Source organism: Ceratotherium simum, unplaced genomic scaffold (genome assembly GCF_057802395.1).
Source record: "Ceratotherium simum simum isolate JZ-2026a unplaced genomic scaffold, ASM5780239v1 HiC_scaffold_58, whole genome shotgun sequence".
NCBI classification, from domain to species: domain Eukaryota; kingdom Metazoa; phylum Chordata; class Mammalia; order Perissodactyla; family Rhinocerotidae; genus Ceratotherium; species Ceratotherium simum.
In genome coordinates, this window is record NW_028261274.1 from 40,541 (window position 1) to 55,762 (window position 15,222).

The following is a 15,222-nucleotide window of genomic DNA, read 5'->3' on the forward strand; positions in this document are numbered from 1 at the left end:
TTTAAATGTATGCAGTTTACTGTATGTCATTAATACCTCAATTAAGCTAGAACATGCAGGGGAAAGAGATGGAGAGAGAGCCGAAAGAGGGAAAAGGGAAGGAAAAGGACTGAGGGTGAAAATTAAGTGGACAAAAGGAAGAGGGAGACACAGGAGGCATCGGGTCTCTGTGGCTTTGGCATCTCCTTCCCCTGGAGTCTCCCATACTGGGCAGCTGACTGGACCATTCTGATGCTCTCTCCTCACCTCACAAGTCACTGTCTGCCGGTGGAAGAAGGAGGGCAACTATGAGGTCCAGTGACGCCACCTGGGCTATTACCTGCCTCATGGCGACCTATGGAAGCTGCGATGACTAGATCTGACTAGATCTGAGGTCCCCTTTTCCCAGCTGGGGTCCAGAGAAGCTTGGCTGGAACAGAATGAAACCACATTGGACGGACACAGGCTCCGAGCCTTTCTAGACTTGGGCCCTGACTGGCTCACAGGGGACTAAGCTGAAAGGTTTCAACTTCCTTAAGTCCTGAAAGTGACTGCAACTACTGTCCTGTGGTGTCACACCAGTTCATCCCTCAGGGACACCAGAATTGGTGAAACCAGCACAGACATTGCCATCATGTAAAATCGAATCCCCACTTCAGTGCAAGGTTTCCCTTCTTAGGAAAGTTTGGAACATCCCTCCCCTTGACTCTGTGCAGCCATCACACCCCTCTCGGTTCCTCCATATTCCTCCCCCACTGATGCACTGGCAGTCTCACGTTCCCCTTTTCTGCTTCATTCTCTGAAGCTCAGATTCACCAGGACTTCCAGGTCAATCTCCCTCGATGGCTCCTCTCCCCACTCATGGGTCCTCCATGACGGGAAACAGGCCAAGATGGGAGGAGTGGGTGAGACATGACTCTGCAGTCACCTTGGGCCTTGGGAGCTGAAATGACTAGGTGTCTGGGAAGCCTGAATCCCAGAGTAACACCAAGGCTCTGGGAAGAGAGTATCTGCTCTGGATGTAAAAGTGAATAAAACTCGGGGGGAGAAATCTGAGGGAAAAGAAAGAGTCTTTTTTCATCTTTCTCTGTACAGAGTCCAACTAGCCTCACAGCAGAGGCTCCCCAACAAGCAGCGCAGAGCATCCCAGGCGTGAGGCAGGCTGCGCTGTCCTGCAGTGGGTCTGTGGGAACAGATTACATTATCTGTGCACACTGTGCAGACGACCACAGCTGAAGACACCCAAGGGCTGAGAATTACAGTCACAGTCACGCCACTCTCTCAGACTTCTTGTGTGTGAGCTTCACATTCTCAATCTTAAGCTGTGATTCTCTGAGAATGCACACTCTGAAGATTCTAGTGATTAATAATATTAATATATTATTATACATTGCATACATTATACACTGTACATTATAATTATAAATTAATGTGTAATTATTATTATAAATTAATATATTATTATATATTACATTATTATAATAATATCATTCTAATGATTAATAATAGTTACTATTATTGACTATTTATTTTCTGCTAAGCAACATGACTGGCAAGCTCTGCGTGTATTATCTCAGTTACAGTCACCATTTTTAGGGTTTTATTCCCATTTTAAGCTAAAGATATGGAGGCTCAGAAATATTAAATAACTTGACAAAGAAGGAAAAAAATTACTACAAAGCTAAATTAAACATGTATTCAAACTATGCGTCAAAGAAAGAAAGACGTTATCTGACCTACAAACAGACTCAAAGTTGACCTCCCACAGGCCTGCCGTGAAAGAACCGGTAAAGAATGTACATCAGGAAGAAGAAATGTGAACCCAGGAAAACATAACAGGAGTCACGAGGAAAGGAAAAAACAGTCTGTCTAATTTAGTATTAGTTTTAAAACAAGACATTAAAAACACATTCGAACCAAAATTCCAGATGGTTACCACATGAAAGAATAGAGGAGAGAAGATTTAGCTAAAAAATAACTCATTTTTTAGGGAAGATATAAATACTAACATACTCTATTATTGTTTAACACATTGCTCTCAGAAACTGATAAATCTGTGGGGTAAAAGTAAGTAATTATAAAGAGGATTTGAAGAGTGCAACGTACTCGATCAGGCAAATAGACAAATCCCAACACACTGGCTTATTGTGAGACTTGTGATGCTGAAAACAGTCGTTCTCCTGACAGCATGATACCGCAATGGCATATCAATTTTCATGAATCAAATTTCCAACACATATAAATCTAAAAAAGGGCAAATCCAGTATTTCATTATGTGCAAGTGTGATTCAACATCCAACAAATACCAGAAAAATAGAGACCGAGAAGTAGGTGTCTTTTTTGAGAAGACAGATATAACAGCTCTTTAGTGAAATATTATGTTGGAATCTATTGCAATATTACCCAAAAAGGACAATCCATTTGGACTAGGTAGGTTTTCTCTGTGACTGTGAGGGCAAAACTCTAAAGAATCCCTTGACTGTGATAACTCTCTGTTGATCTTAAAATACAAATGCATAACACTCAGGAAAGGAAAATGAGAGAACAAAATGAGAAGGAAAGATCTCCTTTCTCTCCTCACCTGAAACCCAATCTCTCACCTCAGAAGGATCACTGTCTGTATCCTCTGTCATGCAAAGGAATTGAAGAAAAGAAAAGTATTGGTATATATTAAAGTTTCAGGAGCTCAAAGCAAGAAGACATCAGGACCCCTGCAGAGGCATTCATGTAGTGTGAGCTCCATGTCGTCTGCCCCGTCTTGTCTTTTCTTCATCGTGTTTGTCGGGACGTCCTTCTTGGCCCCTCACTCTCCCTGCCTCGCTAGCGAGTCTGTCTGCGTCAGTGCTACCGCCAGTCTCTCTCTTGCCGTCTTCACTTTCCCTTCCTGTTTCCTGATATCCTCCTCAGTCACCAGAAGTTGTTTGCAAAGGAGCTGTGGGATGTACAGACCAGCTCCTGGGATCATCTCTGCCGAATCTGAAGACCGGGCAGGGGTGGGCATGGGACTGGAGTTCAGACCACCTGCGAGCACACCTGGCAGGGATGCACCTGTGCAACTGGGTGCAAGATTCAGCAGGGCTTTGGCAAGGTCCAAAGGACTTAACAGGTCTCCTGCACTCTGCAGGCCTGCAGACCTTGCAGTCTCTTCTGCCAGCAGAGTTGTTGGGGCTGCTCCAAGGTTTCCTCCCATTGATAGCATCTGACCTCATTGCCAGGATAGGATGTGATTCTAGTAACTGGCCTCTTGAATATGTAACTGGACATCCTCAAAGGGATGGAGTTGCTCAAACCAGGCTTTGGGTTGGATTGGTTTACACAATCATGTCGCTTCCTCTGTGATGATTTGACCATCATACTTCTTTTCCTCTTACCCTATAAAATAAATTGTGAATGTGGATCAGAGTGATAAATGAAGCCAGCCTTCCCAGGACAATTATGTCAGATGCCTTGTGCTTCTACCCTCCCTCCCTCCCCGTGGGGATTAATCTGACCTGTGTCCTGGGACATCATCAAAGAGATTTGGGTCAAGAACAGAGAGCTCGAGGTCAAAACTCAGGACTACGGCAGGTCATTTCTTCTCCCCCATGTTGTTAGACACTTATGAGTATGACTTTATTCTCTTTTTGTCCTTGTCACTCTCAACAACAAAATCCCTGGTGCTCCCTGTCAGGACACACGGTCCCCAGTCCTGGTCTAAATCCCAAATCATAACATTCGTCTGTACTATATGATTATTCATTTGATTAACCCATTGACCAGTTGGTCTTCATAGCTCCATTAGAGCTTAAATCAGTAGTGAAATTATCATCCACCCCACTCCTAGTGACTCTTATTTCACAACTGTGAACATTAAGTCTCAGTACAGAGAATGTAGGTCTAAAAAAACTCAACTTATAAATGGAGATTGTACTGTAAGTGGGAAATACACACTGGATTTATGAAACACAGGAAAAAAATGTAAACTCTCTCATTATTAAGTTTTGTATAGACTGCACCCACATTGATGATCTCTTGGTTATAGTGGGTTAAATATACTATTAAAATTAGTTTCACCTGTTTGCTTTCATTTTTTAAAATGTGGCTACTAGAAAAAAATTAAATTCTATAATATAGAATGCTTAATGTTACTATTGGACAGTGCCGAGGAAGCCATCAGTGAAAATAAAGTCCAGAGAAAGTGGTTAGGGAAATTTTTTCCCTAGAAAAGGAGTCTACACTGGCCCACACTGCAAGATGCAATAAAAACTGTCATACACACACACACACACACACACACACACACACACACTGACAGAATGAAACAAACCTCTTCCTAGCGTCCCACCACTTCTCACATGGCGTGAGGTTGCACTCCTACTTAGTCCTAAGTGGACTAATCTCAAGAAAGAAGGCAGAAGTCAAGGTAATTTACCAGTTAGGAAGATCTAAAACCAGAGATTAAAGCTCAAGATATGTGGTGAATTTCCTGTCATGGCTTCTGTTATTAATCCAATATGTTAGGGAGACTTTTCCAAGGAGGGTTGTTTTAAAACTCACTTTTTCTTTACTATGTAAAAATAGACAGGCTATGTAAAGAATAATTACTCTAGCCAATCAATGAAAAGGAGATGATAGAACACGAATACCCTTATTATAAGTCACTACTGGATTAGAGAGACAGGGAACACCTGACGTTGGGTTAATTTGGCCTAAATTAGGCTGATTCTGATTTCATGACCGTCATATTGATTGTATTATGCTAGAACCTATGAAACTTCCCAGCCCCCCTACTATTTAACCACCAAGGCCCACCACCCTGACCAGTCCTTGCTGACACATCCCCTGCCTCCATCCCTTCTGACAACACCTGGAGGTTTTTCCCCAAATCCCACTATGTCCCTGTGCTCTTCTACCTGCCTCAGGGCCAGGGAATCATTTTCTCCAAGCCTCAGGCTCTGCGTGTGCCCAGCTCTGGGGATGGCACTTCTCCCTCGAGTGAAGACAAGGATCAGAGTGCAGACCCTGTGAGCTGAAGCACTTCGACAAAGACTGGGGTTGCTGACAGAAAAGAACCTTTAGTGGGCACCGTTACCAGGTCCAAGAAGCCCCAGTGATTCCTCCAGGGAATGTGATGCAGGACAGAGCAGGAATGTCTGCATGTGTTTCGGCTTGGGAATGCCTGTAGGGTGACATAGGTGACATTGGTAACGCATTCGCCAATGTTGTTCACTCATCTATTCATCGTATGTCATGGAGTGCTTTCTACATACATCCAGGCAACAGTCTCACCCTCTGGGGCTCACAGGCAGTGTCAGAAGAATTTCTAAATTTTATTTCTAATATATAGGTACAGCACTGGCAATACACTAGGTGTTCCAAGCATTTTTCAAACATTAACTCCTTTAATACTCTCCATAAACCTACAAAGTAGGTATGCTGATCATTATTGCCAACTGAGTGATGAAGAAACTGAGGGACCAATCAGGTAAATAACTCGGTCAATACAAATATCTAGGAAGGGATTGAGCTGGAATTTGGACGTGAGGAGTTAGCTCCATAGTCTGTGCTCTTAACCATGACATTTACTCTCTAAAGACTTCACATCATGAAAAAATTTGATCAGTTATCCATTTTCTTGGTGCATTGAGTAGCCACACTATTTTATCTGTGTCTAAAAAATAGAATACCTGCGTAGAAACTACTGCACATACACACTCAAATTACATCTACCAATGTCCCCAGTCCCTGAAAATTAATACAGAGAACATTTCAGAATGTTTCTTGCCCAAGTTGGGAGGACTCTGAGGAAATCTTAGTGTTACTGTAAGAAGCTGAGGACAGGCTGGGGTGGGTCTCAGTGGAAAGGTGTCCTCAGGAGTCACCATTGAATGACAACATTGATGGGAGGGTCTCAGCAGTGACTGAATTCAGGATCTGGTGGTGTTTTAACCTGGTGCTTATGTTCTGGCTGTGGGTTTATGGTGATGCAGTACAGGGAGAGGGGATGGTTCACTGTGTTCTTGGGGAAACCAGACCCATGAAAGAGAGGGAATGTTGGTTTCCTTAAACAATGGACTCGTGGTGGGAAAAATTCGGCCTGGAAGAGACAGTCGTGTTCCTGGTATAAACAGAAGGAGTTGCCTCTGCTTCAGCCAAAGCAGACAGCCCTTCCTCAAGCACTCATTTTATCTCAATGGGAGGAAGGAGGAGGAAAAAAATTCAATGGGGTGTGGCTGCCTCTCAAATTTTAACATGTTTATAACAATTCACTTTTGGCAACTGGGAAAGAATCTGCTCTCCATCCCTCTCTGCCCTGCTCTGTGCACTGGTAGGTTGTCCTGTATGGATTGTATTATCAGCCCACTCTTGTGCTCTTTCTTCCAAATGAGTTTGAAAATGGTAGCCGTGGAAGGAGAGAAGAGGGCTAGAGAAGAGAGAGATGAAGAAACTCCCCCTTCCCTGCAGAGACTGCACATTTGGGCAGTGGTTCAATTCTTCTGTCACAGGCTAAGCCCCTTTCCAGGTTCCTGTAACTGCTCCATCCCCTTGGATCAAAGAGTATCTCCTTTAATCCAAGGAATGATAAGTGATCCCTCATATTGCTACTCCCAGGGTGTCCCACCATCCTCTGTTGGTTTCTCTTAGCCCTGCTGTGATGTTGTGATTTATAATAAAAAATATATATTTGGTCTTCATCCTGTTTCTGGCACAAAGATCCTAAGACCCTTGGAATTTCCTGAGCAACAGGAGCCATGGGAGCATCTTTTGTTGTATTTGGTCTCTCCTCCTCAGTTCCTGAGCCATAAAGGTGAAATGGGTGACCTGTTATTCATAACAAGCCCCATTCCAGCATAAGTGGGTTTATGCTAATGAGGTGACTTTTGGAGAGCACCTAAGGGGGGCTGGTTGCCAGTGGAGCCAGCCAAGAGATTAGAGATTTGGAATTTTCAGTCCCACCCCCTGATATCCAGGGAGGAGAGGGGATGGAGATTGAGTTCAATCACCAATGGCAAATAATTTAATCAATCCAATCAATCAATGCTTATGCAATGAAGCCTCTAGAAAAATACAAAAAGGTGGGTTCGGAGAGCTTCCAGGTTGGTGAAGACATGGAAATTTGGGAAGTGGCACACCTGGAGAGGGCATGGAAGCTCCAAGCCCCGTCTCCATACCTTGCCCTATGCATCTCTTCCATCTGGCTATTCCTGAGTTACATCCTTTCATAATAAACCAGTAATCTAGTAAGTAAAATGTTTCTCTGAGTTCCATGAGCCACCCTAGCAAATTAATGGGACTTGAGGAGGGGGTCATGGGAACCTCCAATCTATAGCCGGTCAGTCAGAAGCACAAGTGACAATCTAGGCTTTCGACTGGTTTCTGAAGTAGGAGGGGAGGCAGTCTTGTGGGACTGAGCCATTAACCTATGGGATCTGACGCTATCTCTGGGTAGATAGTGTCACAATTGAGATGCATTGTAGAACACACAGATGGTGTCAGAGAATTGCTTGAATGTGTGGGGAACCCCCCCCACCTCATGCTGTGGCATTGGATTCAGAACCTGTTCTACCTGCTCACACTTATATAAATAGTATCTTCATTAAACCCTCTTCATTTAATCCGTTTGACTGGGCAGCCGCTTCTCGACAAGTTGCCAACTAACATACACCCTGGCACTATACAGGCTCTACACATTCTAACCAGAAGCCAAATCTTTCTTATTCACTGTCACAGAAGAGGAAGCCACATTTCAAGAAAAGAAGGAAACGTCACCCTTTGCCAATATATGAGCTTGAAGCACAAAACACAAAAGCCACTTCCTCCTTTGCCTATCGTTTGAACACAATTATTTCTCAGCAAGCTTCCCACGCCTTGAAGCAGTGATATTTGGTTAGGAGGATTGGCTGGAAATAAGGTGAAGGTGTTCTGCCCTGCAAAGAAGAGGACACAAGTATCAAGTAGAGCCTAGTATTTCTGCCCCATCAGAACGGCAGCCTAGACTTGATGCCAAAGTGGTCCTGGTTAGTGGCTCATACAAACGTTCTTTCTCACCCGGCTCACTGGAAATCAACTGAATCTTGCCCTTAGAATATACTGTCACTTTTGTTTCAAACAAACCTCTCGTGCCAAGTGTGCTTGGTACCTGAGATGCTTTAAAACATGGCCCCACAGGGTGATGGTTGCACAACATTTTGTGTGTTCTAAAAGCCACTGGATATTAATTTAAAATGGCTAAAATGGTGAATTTTATGTTATGTGACTTTTATTAAAAAATAAATAAATTACTGGTCCCATACGGGTTTAAACAGGGAACCTAGTTAATCAGTTTGGGTTTTGGCAAAATCATATCCATTACCCAGGGATTTTGATGAACATTATTTTTCATAAAATCCAGACAACATTGGCTTTTTTTTTTTTTATCTCTGTGGTGATCATGCAAAATGCTGGTGGGGAGAGCACGACATGATGTAATTCATACAAAAAGTATGGATGTTAATTGTGCAAATGTCCTAACTGAAGCTTTCTAAATTTTCTTTTTATTCTATGTGGAAATAAAATCACAGGATAGGCTGAAGATGTTTAGGAACTGCATGTAATGCTATTGAGAAAATATCAGAATGGACAAGGATAAGAAATTGTAATTGATAAGATTTGGTGAACCACATCTTGGAGCTGTGGTCTTCATTCAAGGGACAGACAGCTCATGGTGACTCACAGGGAAGGAGCTAAGAGCATAAATACTCTGACCTCTCTCTCCTCCATTTTTCTGATATCCTGTTGGTGTTTCCCACTGGCCAAAACCAACTGAAAGGCAGAGGTCAAGAAAGTCCATTGTCATACTCCAAAGGTGTCAGCATTCCAGCATCCAACTGGATGGATTTGGAGGGGTCAATGGAAGACATCCAGCTCACTTTAATATCTATTTACTTGTTTATTGGGTCTCCCCCCACCATTAGAATGTAAGTTCCATGAAAGGAAAGACGATGTATGTCTTGTTTAGTATCACAGCCCCAGTTTCTAGACAATAGATACTTCATAAATATTCACAGGATGAATAAATGACATCGGGACGATTCCTTAACATCTCCAAGCCTCCTGGGTTTCTCCTCTGTTTGTCACAGGGTGTTTGGGCTGGACAAGAGGTAGAATTTAGATGCTTCTGGCAAACGATTGAGATACACCCTTATAACGCCTCCAAAACACCTACCTGCATGAGTCGATATGCATGGAGGTTTTGAGAAGATTCCACTGGAAGGAAAAGAGAGAGAAGACAGAAGGGTGGAGAATGTCCATGTGTCCAGCAGACCTAAGTGGCTATTTGGTGGCCCCTTAAGTGAAGGGATAGAATGAGAGATGGTGCCATGGTGTTTATGAGTCAGAAGTGATTCCATGCCCAAGGGCAGCTGCTTTCAAGCTCGGGAGACAATGGCAGCCCCAAGCTGGGGAGAGAACCTGCTTCTTCCAGCACAGGTCAGGATGACTCTCGGCACTCTGTGGGCTTGACCTGGCCACAAGCAAATATCGCTGTGCTGAGCTGGGCAGAAACTTGGGGAAGGCATATGAGGGACTTTGACAAGGATGTCAGAGAAGAGGAAGATGGGGAGCAGAGACCAGATGCTACTTCAGCAAAACCCACAAACTCCCAAAGAGGGATTTTTATGAGAAATAGGGAAGAGGAAGGAAGACAGTCTGAGATCCCATGGTCAAAAGCTAGCCAGGCAAATTGAGCCAGCCCATATCTGTAGCACTGGCAGACGCAGCTTGAGAGTTTCAAAATGCACATAAAGTGGATACTTTTATTAAAGCTGGGAATTACCCATGAAGTAGGGTCACAGAAGTGGGACGTAACAAAGATTAAATATCGATAATAAAGCGATGTAATGTTCAGGGAGTAATGGCAAGTACTATTGGGTGTTGTACATTATAGGATTTCAAATAGAAGGTATGCCCCCTCCCAAGATAAGAATTAGAAATGTCACTTTCTGACACTTTTCATATTTTTTAAAGATGGAAGTACTTTATTAGAGGTATATTTGGAAATATAAAAACCATTGCATTCTAGACTCAATAAAGCCAAATGGTAACAGTAAATAATCTTTAAGATCTTTAGTAAGAGGAAGGTTTTACTGGAAGGCCTAAGATGTTTGCAGCATCACTTGAAACGAGTTGTTTTAATGCAGTTCGAAATCTCATTACAATGAGCTTCAAGCAAGTATCTGAATTATTGATACAACTGACTTTTTCATATTTGGTGGTCACAAGGATGGGGCAAAATAGTCAATATTGTTGGTGGCTCTCCCTAGTCCCCTTTTTGGGCCAGCTGTCCCCTTCTCCAGAAAATTGGCCTCAGCCAAAGGGGAGTTCTTATACATCTTCCCACCACCATGGGGGCAGCACGCAGCCAATAATTAACTGACACAGGGACAAAACAGGCTGGTCCCTGTGCCTCAAAATGGGACCAACGCTGAGGTACAATTCATGCTCCAGAGCTCAGAGTGAGGTCAGGCTGCAAGTAGGTTCCAGCTGAGACCACAGCCTTGCTCCGCTCCTTCTTCTTCCCGTACTTTCTCTCTTCTCAGAGCACTCCCTCAATAAATCATGGGCACCAAAATCCCTGTCTCAGGCTCTGCTTTTAGGGAAGCTGACCTAAGTTGGTTATTGTCGTTTTAGAAATAGCAGTGTTCATAATGGAATTAGCACAGACTTATTGTTATTGGAAACTTAAACAAAAGGGTCTTGGGCCGGCCCTGTGGCTTAGTGGTTAAGTGCTCGTGCTCTGCTGCTGGCGGCCAGGGTTCGGATCCCGGGCGTGCACTGCTTTCTCCAGCCATACTGAGGCCACGCCCCACATACAGCAACTAGAAGGATGTGCAGCTATGACATACAACTATCTATTGGTGCTGTGGGGGAAAAATAAATAAATAGATAAAATTAAGGTATATTAAGAAAAAAGGGTCTTTGGGTGACTCTGCAAGAGCATGACATTATCTGTAAAATCAAGGGGTGTCCTTCAGGGGGCAGAATAGAGAACAGTGTCCTGTTGCTGTGTGGTAGATTGACACACTCTTTCCTTGATGCATTCATTAAATAAACATTATTGATCCAATCCGTGAACCTAATCTTCTGTTGGGTCATAAGCGTGCAGAGATAAATGACAAGGAACTCATAGGATAGCGGGGCACAAAAACACATGAGCATCTGATTATAATCCAACATGCTGAGTATCACAAATAAAAGATTGATAACTTTAGGCACAACAGAACAGAAATGTTAAGGCAGGGAGGCAACCAGATGACTTAGAACTGAGGATGGAAAGATTTTCTATGAGTAGAGCTTAAGTAAACTTCAAATTACTATATTTCTAATGATTTACTTTTGGACAGTTTGTGAAAGTTTGATAGATTTGTGCAGTTACTAATGTTTTTCTTCAAGCAGACATTAAGGAAGACATATAAGCTTCCTCTCATTGATAACCTACCACTAATTTTAAAAGCATTTAACTAGAAGAGTGCTTAAAATTTAGCTCAAAGATGTTCATTACGGTATAGTTTATAGTACTAAAAAGTTGGAAATGATGCAAACACAGGCTAAATACATTATGACACATGTATACCGTGCAGCTCTCGAGAAAAAACTGAAGTTCTAAGAGGTTCGATGAGTTGAAAAGATGTTCACAATATGACAAGTGGGAAAAATAAAGGTTTTAAAATAACATGGGCATACTTGTTCTGTGTCACCCTGAGGATAACTTTCTGTGTAGCCATGAGATATCTGGCACTATGTTATGGTTTTCTCTTTCCATGTAGACGGGTGTGACTAATACAGCATTATTAATACTCAAGTGTTTTTAAGCAAGGGGTGCCAAGGATGTTGTCCTACTTCCTGAAAAACCAGTATGAATCTGCCCCCCAAAAATCATGACCAGGGCCCGCCCCAGTGGCCTAGTGGTTAAGTTTGGCATGCTCTGTTTCGGTGGCCTTGGTTTGGTTCCCAGGTGCAGACCTACACCACTCGTCTGTCAGTGGTCATGCTGTGGTGGCAGCTCACATACAAAACAAGGAAGATTGGCAGCAGTTGCTAGCTCAGGGAGAATCTTCCTCAGTAAAACAAAAGATCACGATCAGGGCCAGCACTGGGGAGAGGGGAGGGAAGCACTCGTCTCAGGCACGAAATTTAAGTGTGCATCAAAAAAACTAAGTAATCAAGATAAATACCATGTAAATGCAATTTTTAAAAATATCAAAATCAATGCAAGAAAAATCCATGATAAGCAAAATATCCAAATCCAAGATCTGACAGTGCTATGCTGGGGTCATAATGGAACCTGATACAAAAGGAAAGATGTGAGCCCCTACATATACTTTTTCAATGTACTTTTAATGGTTAATTTTTTTCTAGAAATTGATTTTGAAAAATTATTGATGAGTTTTCTTCCATTAAAATCAAGAAAGTCAAATTTTAATAAATTCTGGTTTGGGGAAAAATAAAATATTTAAATTTAAAATAATATTTTATGTTCTAATATCCTTGCTTTTCAATTTTTTAATTTTTTTTCAATGATGTTTAATGGTTTAGGAAGGAAAAGTACATTTTAGGTGGTCAATAAATATTTCTTGAATGAATGGATCTGTCTTTTTTTGGACACCATAAATTATTTGGATTATAAGAGGACAGAGTTATTTCACTTTATATTTATGGGATTTGAGAACCATGCAGTTTTTATTCTAAGTGTCTTTTCTGTCTCTAGTGGAGGCATATGAGGCCATGGGGGTAAAGGAACGTACCAAGCATAGCTTGATGTTTATATTAAGAAAGATCCTTATTTTGGAGGTTACAGCTTTCACTTACCTTAGAAACATAGAGTTCCTTAACACGATTGTATTTTAAACCAACATGTAACACTGTAACAGAGATAGACAATGCCTTGTGCAAGTCTTCTGTCAGAAAGAACTTTATTCAAGCATTATAGATTTATAGACCTTGATAGCTAAGAGGAAATATAGATGCAAATCCTCCTCTTTGTATATTCCAAATTGTTGCAATCAAATGCAAAATGTTGACAATCCATTGGCTGCTGTATCAGTTAGCAATTGCCACAAATAACACTTCATAACAAACCACTCCTGAAACTCAGTGCCCTAAAATAATGATACCTGATTGTTGCTTCGAAGTTGATGGGTTGGGTGGGCAGGTCTGCTGATCTTGGCTTGGCTCACTGATGTGACTGCAGTCAGCTACAAGTTGGTTAGGTGGCTGATTAAGGACAGCCTCAGCTGGTGTAACGGGATGACTTAACTCTCCTCCATATGTTTCTCACATCCCTCCAGCGGGTTAGACTGGGCACGTTCTTATGGCGGAGGCAGGGGTGCAAGAGCGAGCAAGACAAATCATGCAAAGGGCAAGAAGGGATGCACACCCAATTTTGAAACCTCTGAGTCACGCTTGCTAACATTCTGTTGGCCAAATAAACTCTCAAGGCCAAGCCAGAGTCAGAGAAGGAAGGGTTACAAAGTTACAGGGAAGGGATGTGGAGGCATGGAAACCATTCTTGAAGGCATTGATGCAATTAACCTGCCACAATTGGCAATGGGTAAAAATCATGCCTTCAATATCCCTTAGAATTGTCACCTCTATATTGAACCCTCTGGAAAAGCCAAACATTGAAGACCAACCTATCATAAATGAACTCTTGTTTGTAAACAGATGTCAGCCCCTCTCCCAAATTGTGGCTGCCACAAATAACAAAGACTGAGCCTCCATCAATCAAGTTTAATGTTGTGATCAAATTGTTCAACACAGGATCATTACTGAGCGAACTGAATCCTAAATGATAAGTTGACTCAAAGTAAATAGTTAGTCTTTTCTCTGTATCCCCAAACTAAGAATTCCTAGGGTCAAAGAAAGAGAAGGAGAAGGACTAGTGGCCTGGAAGAGGAGCTCTCTGGTCAAGCGTTCAAAGCCCAGCTCAGCCCGCTACAGCTGTGTAATGATGGGAAAGTTACTTAACCTCTCTGAGCCTCAGTTTCCTCATCTTCAAAATGGAGAGGAACCATTCATTCACGCTTTCATTCAAAATATTTATGAAGAATCCACTGACTATACTTCCCTGCACTTATGGAGCTCAGAACCTAATTGGAGACACTCAAGAAGAAAAGAAATTATAATACAGAGCTAGAAAGCATGAAGCCTCAGAGGACACGCAGAGGTGACATCTAATCCTACTTGAAGAGATCTAAAGAGTGCTTCCTGGTGGAAGTGATGACTAAGCTGAGACTCAAAGAGAGGGCAAAAATTAGCCCAATTTTGAGGAAAGGTGTCCTAGGAAGAGAGAATGTCAGATGCAAAGTCCTAAAGCCAAGAATATGTTTTCCTTTCTAGTTTTAAAAACAAGCTCTGGTATAAGCATGGAAAACAGAAGAATATTCTAGAGCATTCACTCACGCACAACACAAATCCCCTGGGGATCTCATTAAACCACAGGTTCTGGTTCAGCAGAACTGGAGTGGGGCCTGAGATCCTGTTTTTCTAACAAAGGGATGCTGATGCTTCTGGTCCACGGACCACACTTTGAGGAGGCAGGCTGGAGAGTGGCCCTGGAAGGGAGGATATGTACATTTAAAATTTTCCTTCTTCTCTCCTTGGCACTCAACACTTTATGGGAGACGAAGAGCAAGGCAGGATGATGATAACTTTGTGAGCAGTGCGAATCCTAGCCAAGTCACAAAACAGTTCCTGGAAGGAAAGGAGACGTTGGTTCCCGGAAAGTTTCCAGGAAACCAAAATATTTCCAAAGGCTTTGTCATCAAGTCCTTCAACTCTCTGTGAAACGCTGGAATTCTGCTCCATCGACCGCTCCTGCTTACCAACATAACTCTTTTAAGTGTTTGTGCCAAAGTAGCGTACATGTCAGTGTGCTTTATTTATCCCCTGGGGCTCTTGTTACAGTTTTACTGGGCATTTCTTTAAAGGCAGGAGGAGTCTTTGTTAAAGGGTAAGCCAGTCGGTCAGAAGACAAGCCATTTCCTGAAGCCATTTCCTGAAGCCATTTCCATACTCTGTGACAGGTGCTGGAGAGGCAGGCTTGGAGCCACACGCCAAAGAACTTAGGAGAAAACAAAATGGTAGCCAGATGTTCTTGGTCATGCCATTGCACTAGGATCTATTATTTCCTCAAAACTCTGGAAATTCAAAGGGCTGCAGAACATAGAAGATAAAATCTTAATCTGGAACAGAAAGTCTTGTTTCTCACCAGTGCATGGAACGTGG

The 15,222-nt window shown here is 42.5% G+C and overlaps 1 protein-coding gene across 1 annotated transcript; it reads right to left on the reverse strand.

Annotated features, from left to right (window-relative positions):
• Positions 1-2,290: 2,290 nt before the first annotated feature.
• Positions 2,291-3,372, reverse strand: LOC101405742 (methyl-CpG-binding domain protein 3-like 1). Its single transcript, XM_087428495.1, is given in 3 exon segments — positions 2,291-2,818; positions 2,821-3,102; positions 3,105-3,372. Coding segments are annotated over 3 exon segments (627 nt in total). The 5' UTR covers positions 3,334-3,372; the 3' UTR covers positions 2,291-2,702.
• Positions 3,373-15,222: the final 11,850 nt, after the last annotated feature.